This window comes from Chrysochloris asiatica, unplaced genomic scaffold (assembly GCF_000296735.1).
Source record: "Chrysochloris asiatica unplaced genomic scaffold, ChrAsi1.0 scaffold00302, whole genome shotgun sequence".
Classification (NCBI taxonomy): Eukaryota; Metazoa; Chordata; class Mammalia; order Afrosoricida; family Chrysochloridae; genus Chrysochloris; species Chrysochloris asiatica.
Window position 1 is genome coordinate 2,798,280 of NW_006408820.1, and position 14,051 is coordinate 2,812,330.

The 14,051-nt window shown below is 41.4% G+C and overlaps 1 protein-coding gene across 1 annotated transcript in view; it reads left to right on the forward strand.

Moving 5' to 3' along the window:
• The window catches only part of TTF2 (transcription termination factor, RNA polymerase II), a 52,724-nt gene that overhangs the window by 8,244 nt on the left and 30,429 nt on the right, over nt 1–14,051 (forward strand). The window contains exons 4-8 of the mRNA XM_006874812.1: nt 8,498–8,564; nt 10,109–11,074; nt 12,104–12,218; nt 12,572–12,724; nt 13,933–14,007. Coding sequence (XP_006874874.1) covers nt 8,498–8,564; nt 10,109–11,074; nt 12,104–12,218; nt 12,572–12,724; nt 13,933–14,007 — 1,376 coding nt within the window. The remainder of the gene's footprint in view (nt 1–8,497; nt 8,565–10,108; nt 11,075–12,103; nt 12,219–12,571; nt 12,725–13,932; nt 14,008–14,051) is intronic.

Genomic DNA, 14,051 nt, shown 5'->3' on the forward strand with positions numbered 1-14,051 from the left:
CGGTAGTGAGGTTGGCCCAGGATCGAACATTGTTTCGTTCTGCTGTGCATGGGGTCGCTATGAGTCGGTTCCGACTCGATGGCACATGACAACATAGGTTTGTATTGCTTATTCTTGAACTTCATATTGAAAGAATTATACTTTTTTTTTTTGCACTGTCTTCTTTCACTTAGCAATGGCTGACATTTCATCCATGTTGTGTGTATCAGTGGTTCATCCTTTTTTATTGCTGAGCTAAATTCCATTTTATAAATGTAGCACAGTTTGTTTCAAGTATATATTTGCCATCTTACATACTTCTTTGGTGAAATAGCTGTTCAAATCTTTTGCTTATTTATTTAAAAAAAAACTTGTGAATTGAGTGAAAGATTACAGATAAGATCATCAGCTTTGTATTTAACAAATCATATACTTTGTTTCATCTCAATGATTACAATCCCCTCCTTGAAATAAAGTTATCCTACTTCATGTTGTGGCGCTGTGGGTTGATGTGCCAGACTGCAAAGTCAGTTTGAGCTTCAAGATCAGTGGTTCAAGCTCACCAGCTGCTCCTTGGAAACCCTATACAGGGTCGCTATGGGTCAGAATGGACTTGACTGATGGCATTTAAACAACAACAACAAACTTCCTTCCTGTGATTCTGCATTTATATCTTATGTTGCACAAATGAACAAAGCAAAAATATTTGCACAGATACAGTATATTCATTTAAATGTCCTAAGGGCATATTCTGCAAGCCAGCCTCCAGCCTGCCTGCACACAGCCTCACTCAGTCCATGGGCCTGTCTTTTGCTTATTGTTTAAATTCAATATTTCTATTGAGATAGTTATAGATTTACATGCAGAGTCCTGGTGTGGCTCTGTGGGTTAATGTGCCAGACTACAAAGCCATTTGAACTGCAAGGTTGGCGGTTCCTCAGAAGCCCTATACAGGGTCGCTATGGGTTGGAATTGACCCGAGGGCACTTAACAACAACAAAGTAAGAAATCTATATTATTTCTTACTTTGTTGTTGTTAAGTGCCCTCGGGTCAATTCCAACCCAGAATGATCTCCTGGACCATTTCACCGATTTTCATTCATAGTTTCATTTTAGAAAACTGTATGATCCACTGATGTTATTTTAAAGATAATTTTTCTTGTACTGATTTATGTGTGTGTTTATATTTGGTTCTCATACTTTTTTTGAGCGTTTCATTATGAATTATGTGATAGTTTACATGGGAGAACATTAGCTTTATATTCATCCTATCATATATTGTTTCATTGCCATGGTTACAATCCCCTCCATGCGTCATCAACCAACCAAAGCCTGCAATCAACCAATCAACCTGCAAGCCTGCCACCTGGTCATCAGCACACAGCCCTTCTCCCTGGTTCTCATACTTCTACCACATGTGCAGTTGTCCAGTTTCATATGTTGTAGTTAGGTGCCATTGAGTTGATACCAACTCATAGTGACCCTGTGCACAACAGAACAAAACACTGCCTGGTCCTGTGCCAACCTCACAATCGTTGCTATGCCTGAGCCCATTGCTGCTGCCACTGTGCCAGTCATCTCGCTGGGGGTCTTCCTCTTTTTCTCTGACCCTTCACCTTACCAAACATGATATCCTTCTCCAGCGACTGGTCCCTCCTGACAATATGTCTGAAGTCTGAGAGATGAAGTTTGGCCATCTTGGCCTCCAGGGATTATTCTGGCTATAGTTCTTCCAACTCATATTGACTTGTTCTTTAGACAGTCCATGGTACTTTCAGTATTCTCCGAAACCATTACTCAATTGCATCTATTCTTCTACGGTCTTCCTTATTCACTGTCCAACTTTCACGTACATATGAAGCTATTGAAAATACCATGGTTTGGATCAGGCACACCTACCTAGTCCTCAAACTGACATCTTTGTTCTTAAACACTTAAAAAAGGTCTTGTGCCACAGTTTTGCCTAATGCAGTATGTCAGATTTCTTGACTGCTGCTTGCATGACTGTTGATGGTTGATCTGAGCAAAATGAAGTGTCTGATAACTTCTGTCTTCTCTCCATTTACATGGATGCAATTTCATGTATCCACCACCATAACCTTAGTACAGGAACAGTTTGGTCATCACACGATCCCTGGAGTTGCCCTTTAATAACCACACTGCTCTCCTCTTCCTGATTTTGGTAGTCATAAATCTAGCTTTCATTTCTAACATTTTGTCATTTCAGAAATCATACAGTATAACTTCTGGAGATTCTTGTTTCTAAAATCGTGTTGTCTTTTTACTATTGAGTTGTAAGTATTCTTTATGCAAGACTGTTAGATACATACATGCATGGTGAATATTTTCTCCTAGCTAGTTGTTTTCAATCTTTTAAAGTATAATTTTTTTAATGTTTCTTGCTTTTTTTGTCTTCTCTAAAAAATCCTTTGTGTACTCTAAGGTCATAAATACATTATTTAAAGATTTATTCTAGAAACATTGTAGCATCTTCAAATGGGTCTGTCATCTACCTCAAATTAGTTTAATCGTATAAGGTAGGATAAGGACTCATTTGCTTTTCCACGTGTTATCCAGTTGTTTCAGCACCTGCTTTTCAAAGACTTTTCCTTCCCATTTAAATACCTTGGCACTTTTCAAAAAAATCAATTGACCCTATTCGTGTAGGTGTATTTGTGGACTTGTTAACCATGTTCATTAACCCACTTGCTTATCCTTATGCAATTAATCAGATAAATGTAGTGTGCCATCTTCTAACTTCATTGTTTTTTAAGATTGTATTGGCTAGTCTAGATCCATTGTATATTTACATACAGAGGGTCACTGTGAGTCAGAACCGACTCAGTGACACTTAACAACAGTGACAGTTGTGCTGTTGGAGTCCTGGTGTGACATGTAAGATCATCACTGGACTACTGACCACAAGGTTGGCAGTTCAAACCCACCAGCCACTCCTTGGAAGCCCTATACAGGGTCGCTATGAGTCAGAACTGACTTGACGGCACATAATAACAACACTGTGCTGTTGGACTTCTCGTGTGGCGTGATAGGAAAAGGACTGGACTGTGTACTACAAGGTCGGTAGTTCAAACTCACCAGCTGTTCCTCAGAAACCCTATACAGGGTCACTGTGAGTAGGAACTGACTCAGTGGCACCTGACAACAACATTGTGCTGTAGATCAAGTCCTGGTGTGGCACTGTAGGATAATCACCGTACTACTAACCACAAGATGGGAGGTTCAGACCCACCAGCTACTCATTGGAAACTCTTATGTAGGGTCACTCTAAGTTGGAATTGACTCGACGGCACTTAACAACAATATTCAGTTAAGCAAACCATGATGTGGTACTGTGGGATAAGCACTGGACTGGTAACCATAAGGGTTGCTGTGAGTTGGAAGTGACTTAATGGCACACTCCAATAGCATTCAGTTAAGCAGGGAGCCCTTATGATGCTGGAGGATAAGAATTAGACTGCTAGCAACAAAGTTGGCAGTTCAAACCCACTAGCCGCAAAGATGAGGCTTTATGCCCCTGTAAAAAGTACTGTCTTGTAAACTATGTAAAGTTGCTATCTGTGAGTCAGAATTGAGGGTTGCCATGAGCTAGAACTGACTTCATGGACAAAACCAACCAACCACCAACCAGCCAACCATCAACATGGCATGTTCATCATCCCCTACCTTCATAGAATTGTTTGCAGTAGGTTTCAGTGCCCTTTCTTTACAGGTGAGGAAGCTAAGATTAAGAGATGTTAGAAAAAGAATTTGAGGTCCCTTGGTTATTTAAATGGCATGGCTGGGATTCAAATCTGACTCTGACTGCTGCCAGACACACATACTTTAAATGAAAGATGACGGGCTTGAGATAGGCAGTGGCCGGGACTGGATGTAGTAGTTGTTGTTAGGTAGCATCATAGCAAACTTATGCACAACAGAATGAAACACTGCCCCGTCCTGAACCAACCTCACAATTGTTGTCACGCTTGAGCCCAATGACGCTGCCACTTTGCCAATCCATCTCGCTGGGGGTCTTCCTCTTTTTCTCTGCTCCTCCATATATCCTTCTCCAGCGACTGGTCCTTCGTAACAATATGTCCAAAGTATGAGGCCATCCTGACCTCTAAGGAGCACTATGTCTGTACTTCTTCCAACACAGATCTGTTGGTTCGTTTGGCAGCCCATGGCACTTTCAATATTCTCCTCCAACACCGTAACTCAAAAGCATAAATTCTTCTATGGTCGTCCTTATTCCTTATGCAACTAGACTATAGAAAAATCTCAGAAAGAATTAATAACACTTCTGTACAGGCAGAGAATTTAGTCAAGCATGTTTCTGTCTCCGTTTTCTTACCTGGAATAATGATCACGGGAACTCCAGCCACCCTGGGTAGTGAAAATACAGTGAGCTAACGTGTAGTTAGTTCACTTTGGTGCTTGGCACCTTGTCAGTTATTCAATAAATGGTTGTTAAGTTGTGATTTGTGTGTGGCGCTGTAGGATAAACACTGGACTTCTAGACTTAAGATTGGCAGTTCAAACCCACCAGCCACTCCTTGGAAGTCCTATACAGGGTTGCTATGAGTTGGAACAGACTCGATGGCACTTATTAACAGCAACAAGATTGGGTTATAGGTGATGAGTTTCAGAGAAGGAAGGCAAGGTAGTGACAGTAGAGAACTGTGTGGAGTGGCTAATATATCAGCTGTGGATTAATCACAAGGTCGGTGGTTCAAGCTCACCAGCTGCTCTTCGGAAACCCTATACAGGGTCGCTATGAGTCGGAACCGATTCAACGGCACTTAATAACAATAGCATGTACTAGTGTACGTGAAACTAGCTAGGAAAATGAATGTATAACTCTGAAGAAAGGTCTGGGCCGAAGACAGAATTTTGAGATCTTTCCATTAGCATTCTTCAAATTAGGTAAATAAGGCTGAAAGGCGAACATTGTCTTAGAATAAGGGAGTGAAACTGCTAATTATATTTCTTTTAGCTCAAATCTAGAACACTATAATTAAAAGATACTTGCTGAAGCTTAAAAGGTTTGGTTTTTTTAAGGGACAAATAAAATACAGTTCTGTAATATACAGTAAATTAAAAACAAATTGCCCTGGTGGATGGTACAGAACAAATATAAAAACAAATAAACTCAAGGACGATAGGTTTCTTACTAGACAGCAAAGTCATTTAACTGAAGTCCCTGTGCTCTGGAGAATGACTTCCTTCCTGTCCACTGGGTTTTCATTTCAATAACAAGGTAATTTACATTCTCTAATGGATATAATTGTATGTAAAACTTAATGTCATGAGGAGACTGTTGCAGCAGAGTTATAGACAGGAGGTGTAAACCAAGGCTAAATGGCCCATTTTTCATACAATGGAGTGTAGCTGTATCTGTATCTGTGTGCAGTTCTGTAACTTTAACACCAGGTGGTACCAGTCACCTGCATTTACCATCAGTGTTCAGGCAATAAAGAAAAGCAGGAGAGTCAGTAGAAACAGAGCAAAGGGATCTTGTCTTGACCTAAATGATGTAGCACACCTCACATCATGGACATCTAGCTTCTGAGCTCATATTCATTCTTTCTTTGTGTCTCAACTTTTCTTTCTGAGTTTTTCTTGAGAACATGGGGTCAAAGTAATAGGAAATAATGGTGTTTATAATATTTTGTTTTTCATAACACTTGAATCTTCACTCATTTAGTGAACAAATTTTGTAGTGGCTTATCGGGTTAATATTGATGTACAAACCTAGTCCCAGTATAGTAGGTTATGTGCCATGGAGTCGGTTCTGACTCTTAACAACCCTGAATAGGGTTTCCAAGGCTGTAAATCTGCCACATCTTTCTCCAGTGGGATAGCTTGTAGTTTCGAATTGCTGACTTTGAGGTTAGCAACCTGACTTGTAACCAGTACGCTACCAGAACTCCATAGTATAATAGGCATACTGGTATTAAAGAGCATTTGAGCATGAGCCAGACCCAGGCAGAACGTCCTCTGTCCCTACTATTTAATAAAGCCAGTAACTGCTTAGATGCTGTAGAGCAGCATGCATTGTGCTGTATAGAGATCATTCCTGTGTGTATGTATGTTGTTGTTAAGTGTCATCCAGTCAGTTCAGACTCATAGCGGCCCTGCATACGGTTTCCAAGGAGCAGCTGATGAGTTTCAACTGCCAACTTTACAGTTTAAACTGACCTTGTGGTCCAGTGCTTTGTCCTAAAGCACCACACCAGGACTCCGTGTGTATGTATATATGTTGTTAAGTGCCATCTAATCGATTCCTACTCATACACTTAGAATAGCTTTACTGCCTGTATGAGGGTTTCTGAGGAGCAGCTGGTGAGTTTGAACTGCCTGCCGACCTTGTGGCTCTCAGCCCAGTGCTTATCCTACAGCGTGACACCAGGACCCCAACTTTGTTGTTGTTGAGTGCCATCGAGTCGGTTCTGACCCATATTAGGTTGCTGAGGAGTGGCTGGTGAGCTTGAACCACTGACCTTGAGGTTCAAACTGACTTTGCATTCCAGTGCATTAACCTACAGCGGCCACTACCTACTATATAAACCTTCTGTAATATTGTGTGGCAATTACTTTTTCCCAGTTTGCCTTTTGTTTTACTTATGGTGTTTTTACCATATGGAATTCTAAAGCCCTTATATTGTCAAAATTATAACATCCTTTATTTCTTTGGCTTCAGTGTTCTATGCTTAGAAAAGCCTTCACTTTTAGAATTTACAGAAACATTCGTGTTTAGGTGGGGTTTTTTCTCCCTGAAACATTTACAGTTTTGGTTTTTACATTTAAATCTTTGTTCCATTTACCCTTTAAGTTGTAAAAGAATGAGGTAGAAATCTTGCTGTGTTTTCCTGTGCTGACGAATATGAAAACCTGAACTCTTACTCCTCAGGACTCAGCAACACAACTGGGATATGCGTTAGATGCACTAAGATTGGTGAGCAGTTCAGTCTGCATATATTAAGAGTACGATATTCAGTGTGTTCAAATGCCAGAAGGGTCTGTGACTTGTAAGGCCTATGGTGGTTGTGGTAGTAGTTGTGTGCCACTGCGTCAGTTCTGACTCATAGGGACTCATAGGATTTCTGAGGCTGTAAATCTTTACGGGAGCTGAAAGTCTCATCTTTCTCCCGCAGAGCGACTAGTTGATTTGAACTACTGACCTTACAGTTAGCAGTTCTATCACATAATCCACTACGCTACCATGGCTCTTTTAAAATTCATCGGACTTAACGGAGAAAATGGAGGATCTGAAACTTGAACTTGGCCACAAATGGCTTTTAAAATTTGAATAGAGAAAAGGACAAGAAAGTGTTCTGGGCAAAACAACAAACGCAGGAGTGTGGATGTATGAAGAATCAAGATGGTTGGCAAAATGGAGCTCATGATTGCAGATATTTATGAACTCCTTATTATGGGTATAAAAATGGCCCTAACCATCCCTCCCACAGCACTCTCTACTTGGCTGGGTGTATAAGTTCATTGCAGTGATTACACAGAATTCAGACACCACGCTGACAGTTACGGGGTTCACTAGGGAAGGTAACAGGTTACAGTGCAGGGTCAGAAATGCTCGGGGCACAGTTTTTCCAGTAAGCACAGTTTCTGAGCTGAGCCTGCAGGCCAGCCTCCCTAGCCTTCGGCTCCCTGACCTGGCGTCTCCCCTGCTTTGTCAATGTTACAAAGGAGCTCTTTTAAGTCTCTTAATCTTCCCCTCTGTCATTTTTTTTTTCTCTCTTATCATTTATTTGTTGATGAAACCAGATTTTGCCCTATATCTTTCCCCACTGTCAAAATTTTTCTGATTGATACTCCATAGTCTGGTTTTACATGTTTCTCTTGTCTGTATTTCTTGTTAATTGGTCATTGGATCTAGAGTTTCAGTCAGATTTGGGGTCATTTCTGTGTTATTGATGTTTTTACTGTTTTTTTTTGGTGTGCTTTGCATCATCACTTCATGGGCAGTATCTCCCATCAGGGATCCATAATGTTGGGTTAGCTCTCTTTTCTGATTCAGCAGCCATTAGAAATCAGTGTCTCTATCTCAATCATGCTTTGCAGAAGACAAGGAGTAAGTCTGTGCTTACATTCTGGTCACCATACTGACTACTCTTTCAATTCGTAAGCAGTCAATGGTGACTCGTGGCGACCCTTTTTATCAGCATGTAACTGTACTTCATACCTCTCAGTGACTGATTTTTCACATGTAGTTTGCCAGCTCTTTCTTCTGAGATGCCTCTAGGAACCTTTCATTTAACAGCTAAGCCCACTAACCATTTGCACCACCCAGGGGCTCCCTTTTACTTCCTAACCTTTATAAATGTGTGGTGCAGCAAAGAATTTCTTAATGTTCTTATAAGCCTGTTAGGTTTCAAGTGACCTTTCAAAGCCAGTGTCAAATAGTTGCAAGGTGTTTCTTAGATTAAATTAAAAACAAATTTAGCTCATGTTTTACTGGATCTCCATAGCCTTGATAACTTGTCTCATACTCCATTAGATTGTTCTACCGTTGCGTTGGAAGTAAGACAGAGAGGAAGTCCTGGTGTGGAAGTATTCCATGGCAGGTATGAATCATTCATCTATTTCCAAACCTGCTGTGTTAATACTATGTAACCTGTGACATAACCAGAAATGGTGACCTTGAAATCCCAGTATAAACTGGTTGGCATTATCCAATTGCCTCTGAATGACAAGCTCTTTTCTTTATGCAAGGTGGGGCCTGATTAGGACTTTTAATTCCACATACTATTTGGTTATATTAATGATTTAATCACTTGCCACCAGTTTTACTTACTTTCAAAAGTATTTTTCAAGGTCTTAAAATATAGTCAGTATATCATTGAGGCAACATTTTGACTTAACTTAGCACTTTTTGATAGACCGATAGCTACTTGATATTGTTATAAGCTAAATTGTAAGTCATTAGCTTCTAGAGTGTTAGAACAAGGAGAGGTCCTGCAGATGCCCAGAACAAGGCTCTCATCTCAGATTAGGACTCAGACTCACGAAGGTGACCAGACTTCTTGTGGCAGAGGTCTGGCTTGAACTTCTGATTCTGGGTTCCCACAGTGAAACTTTCCTAAAGGCACAATTGTAGTAAACACACTAGGATGTTCAGGTGTGGTACACCTTGGAAGAATAATTATTTCTGAAAAGTTTACGTTGTGAGTAGTGTGATCATAAAAGTAATGCTATTGAGTGGATGTAAACACAATGTTCTTGGGTTGAAAGACCCAGCATTGTAAAGATGCCCATTCTCTTCAAATTAATTCGTAAATTTCATGCAATCTCAACCAAATTCATAATAAAAATTTTTTTATGGAAAAAAAAACAGAATAATGTTATTGAAGGTAAAAAATTTTGGTTAGTTCATGGAAGGCAGTGGTTCTCAACTGGTGGCAATTTTGCCCTCCAGAGAACATGTAGTAGTGTCTAGAGAATTTTTTTTTGTTGTTGTTGTTAGGGAAGATATTAAGGGGAGGTTTAGGTGGGTGGGGGGACATAAGGTTGGTTTGAATCGCAGAGTCAGCAGTTCAAACTTACCAGTCACATTTCGGAACTCTATATAGGGTTCCTGTGAGTTGGAACTGACTTGACGATACGTAACAACAACAGCAGAGATATTCTTGACTGTCACAACTTACGGGGAGATGCCATTGGCATCTAGTGGGTATAGTCAGGAGTACTGCTAGGTATCCTATAACTGACAGGGCAAACCCCTCCCCCCAGCCAAGAATTATTTGGCCCAAAATAATAGTGCCGAGTATGAGAAATCCTGAATTACTAGGATAAATGAACGTATATCCAACATTTTTAATGACAACTCTAAAAACTTTTCATCATAATGATTGTTTAAATCTTTTTGTGTTTGTTTGGTCACTACGTTTCCTTAAGGCCTGGACCATTGACAGAGAAGGAACCAAGTACTATAAGTATTGTTAAGAAACTATTACATTGGAACATAGTCTTTCCTAGAGGCAGATATTACCTCAGGAGTGTTCAGAAATACTGAGTGCAAATGTTTCAGTGTCGCCTAAAAATGGCTTTCTAGATATAAAAATTGCATTAATATTATATGTTAAGACTAATTATTGTCTTTAACCTTTAGGATCCTAATTCCAAAGAACATTCTGTAGCCAGCAAGGCTCAGGATACCTCCGAGCCATTTCATCATCTTTCCAGCCAGCAGAGAAACCCATTCAAGGTACTTGACAAGAATCAAGAACCGTCTCTCTGGAAACAGCTCACCAAAGGTGAAGGCGAGGAAAAGACAGTTGATAAGAAACAAAGGGAAAAGGCAGATCAGCTCTTGGATCAAAAGAAGGAACAGAAGTCTGAGCCTACATGCTGGGTGGAGAAAGATCTCTCATCTGCTACGGTGGTAAAGAAAAAAGAAGCTGCAATTCCTGAGAAGCAGCATGGGGAGAAAACAGAGTTTCAGTGTGACGTGAAGGAGACTGAAGGCACACATCAAAGACATCTTTCTGAAATCACACCCAAATCAGGGCCTGGTAATGAACAGAGAAAACCATCTACATCTTTTCAGGAGGAATCAAATGAGCAGAACAGTAGTGTCCAAAAAGAAACAGCACCTCCAGGAGAAAAGGAAACTAGACTCTTGCCTTTAACTGTTCAGAGTCAGAAACCAATAAACAAGCCCCAGAAAGGAGAGCACCCCAAGAACTGGGAGGCCAGAGAGACAAAAGCTAAGGATGACTCAAGCACAAAGAGCCCCGGGGATTTCCAGGCGCAGCTGGAGATTCCTGATGTGCCCCGTCCTCAACCCGCGGCCCAGTCTGCATCAGTGGTGGCAGGCCTTTTCCTGAGAGAAGGACGGAAAACGGACACAAGCAGTGAGGACAGTGAGGAAGATGATGTTGTTTTTGTTTCTTCTAAGCCAGGGAACCTCCCATGTGACTTGACTTTGGATTCACAGAAGAAGGGGAATCTTAAATTACCTCATCAAAGCGAACAAAGAAAAATCTCTCCTACCTCAGGGTTTTCTACGAAGGTAGAGTCTTCAGACCCCACAGCCCAACGAGTGTATCTTACAACACAACTGAAACAAAAGAAGGTAACTTGACTTGTTGTGGCAAATATTGTTATTGTTGGTTAAGTGCTGTTGAGTCAGTTCTGCTCATAGCAACTGTGTGTGGTGTTTCCAAGAAGCGATGACTCCAAATTTGTTGTTGTTAAGTGCTGTCGAGTCGATTCTGACTCATAGCGACCCTGTATAGGGTTTCCAAGGAGCAGCTGGTGAGCTTGAACCACCAACCTTGCAGTTCAAATGACTTTACAGTCTGACGCATTAGCCCACAGCGCCACACCAGGACTCCAAATATAGGACCCACAAATGATGGAATATGTTAATGTGGAAAAGTAAATGTTTGGTTCTCACCTTTTCTTTATGTTTTTATTTTAAGAATTGGGAAATCAGCTGGATTTTTTTAAAAAAAAATTTCACACACATAATTGAAAGAGCACATTTTCCGAGTTTTAACATTTTGGGATACAGATATGCATTGCTTAATGTCCACAATATATCCTGTGAAATAAGATGCTATGTGATTTGGATGTTGTACGAACACTGTAATTAAACCTTATGAGAGGCCACTTCTGGTTGTCCTCCTTGCCACTGTTGCTGCTCTTGATGGAGCTGCTGGCAGAGGCCAGAGGAACGGGCTTCTGGGCATTGGCAGCAGCAGTGGCAGCTGGGAGTGTAGCAAGAGGACACCAGCAGAGAAGGAGCTGAGCGTGACCAGACCTGGTCACTGTTCCACCTGAGCTGCAGAAGCAGCCCGGGCCCTTGCAGCCCTCATTGCTGCCACCTGCTGGGCAAACTCAAAAAGCTTATGCCCAGAGTCCTTTGCCTCTCACCTGCCAGTATCCCATGGGCCTGGGTTTGGGGTCTTTAAAGCCATTAGGGAGAAATCATGAACAGAAGAAGAGCTATTTTCTGTTTACAAAACAAAAAATAATGGGATCACAGGGTTATCTACGGTTAGACGTTGCCCAAGCAGGTGTTAAACAACTGTTTGAATTGAAACTATCCCACTAACAGCTTCAGAGGAGAAAAACCAATTGCATGAGATGTGTTTTTCAGAGCACTCTGGCATCAGTGAACATCCAGGCTCTTCCAGACAAGGGTCAGAAGTTGTTGGGGCAAATCCAGGCGTTGGAGGAAGCGCTCAGTGTTCTTACCATCTCCCCAGAGCAAGGTAAAGCGGTTATGCCGCAGGACTTGGGCTTGGGTTGAACTTTGAGAGACATTCAGGGAGCCAGCTTGATAAAGGATGTGTGATTAATTCACCTTTCCATTGTATTATCAGTGTCTAAGCTTTCTTTTAAATCACTCCTTTTGATTTCTAAACTCTTTCTTCTAATCCCCATGGATTAAACTCTCTGTCCTAGGGTTTAAGCAACTATAAAAATTCTGCATTCTGTAGGATGCCTTTCTAAGCTTATTGGAATGCTGGTGACCCCAGCCACTCTTGACCGCACCTCCACACAGAACAGTTCCTTCACTCACTGTTCTGGACTCTAATTTGTTCTGCCTTTGTTTTTGCAGCAGGAACGAATGAGAAGAGTAACACTGAAGCACCTCAACAAAAGAGCAGCTGCACCAAAACTACCGCTGCCCCTTCCCATGTGGGTCAGTTTCTTCAACCTTCTAGTTCTAGTTCCCTAGGGCTGGAAGCTGGAGCCCCCAGTCCACACTGTGGAGGTAAGACCCAAGGACCTGGCACTGGTGTGAATGGTTTTGCTGACTATTAGTTTTATGCTGCCTAGTCAATGGCCTTGCGCCCATGTGACAGGAGAAGCCACTTTTTAGTTGTAAGCTGTCCGTATAATAAAGTCCTGATGCTCAGAAGTGCTTTCACAGTGTTGTATCTCTATGAAAGCAGGGACTGTCTGCCTTGTTTATCACGATCATCCTGATCAGCCAGCCTAGTGCCTGGCTCATAGTATCTTTCTAATGAATGTTTGTGAATAGAGACTTAACCTCATGTAATTAGGTAGATCGAGTAGGAGATTGTATTATTCCTTCCTGAGTGTGTGTGTGGTAGAACTGAGACGATATGAATGAACATCTGTTTAATTAAGTGTTTCCATCCAGAGCCTTCCAGGGAACCTTGAATTCAGAAGTGATTGCAGAGTGATGATCCTGAGTCTTAAAAAAAGTTTAAGATCAACCAGAAAAGATCAAAAGATAGGAGCTCGGGTTGACAGGCAGGGACCATCAGAGCTAAAGCCAGTTTGCTCTTAATTGAAAACTGCTAGGTTCAAACCCACCAGCCACTCCTTGGAAACTCTATCCAGGGTCGGAACCAGAACAATATGGTAGTGTAGTGGTTACGAATCGGGCTGTGAACTGCAAGGTCAGCAGTTTGAAACTACCAGCAGTTCCGCGGGAGAAAGATGAGGCGTTCTGTTCCCGTAAAGATTTACAGCCTCGGAAACCCTGTGCAGGGTCGCTATGGGTCGGAACCGACTCTACGGCACTTAACAACAACGGGAAGGAACAAGAGAAGAAGAAAGAAAACTGGGAAAAGGAAGGTAGGAAAGAAAGTAGAAGGACAGTGTTTGACAGAGTAAGACACAGACACAGTGCCCGTTGAAGCTAAGGTCACTCTGAAAGGGAATAGAAAACATACCTGTGAGAATAGCATCACAGCCCGGGCTGCTCAGACGCCACCTTGGAAGAATGACAGCAGCCTTCATGATCACTGATGACTGAGACACCTGGGAGAAAATTAAATGATGTTGGGATATTAAAATAAGAAATCAGTATATTTCAGAAGGAATTCCATCAGATGTCAGATTTTTTTGAATATCATTTAAACAATTGGTTAATTTCTGTTTGTTTGGAAACCTTTTATGTGGGACACTTCATCCCTAAAATTGCCTGTATGTATGAATTAATCTTTCTAGAAATTCCTTGTGTGAATGAATGGGCTAAAGGCATTGAAGTATTTTTCAGTGCGATGTGCAGTCGCCTCCTGACCGGTACTTTAGAACTTGACCTTAATCTCTACAGATTTCCTCTAGCT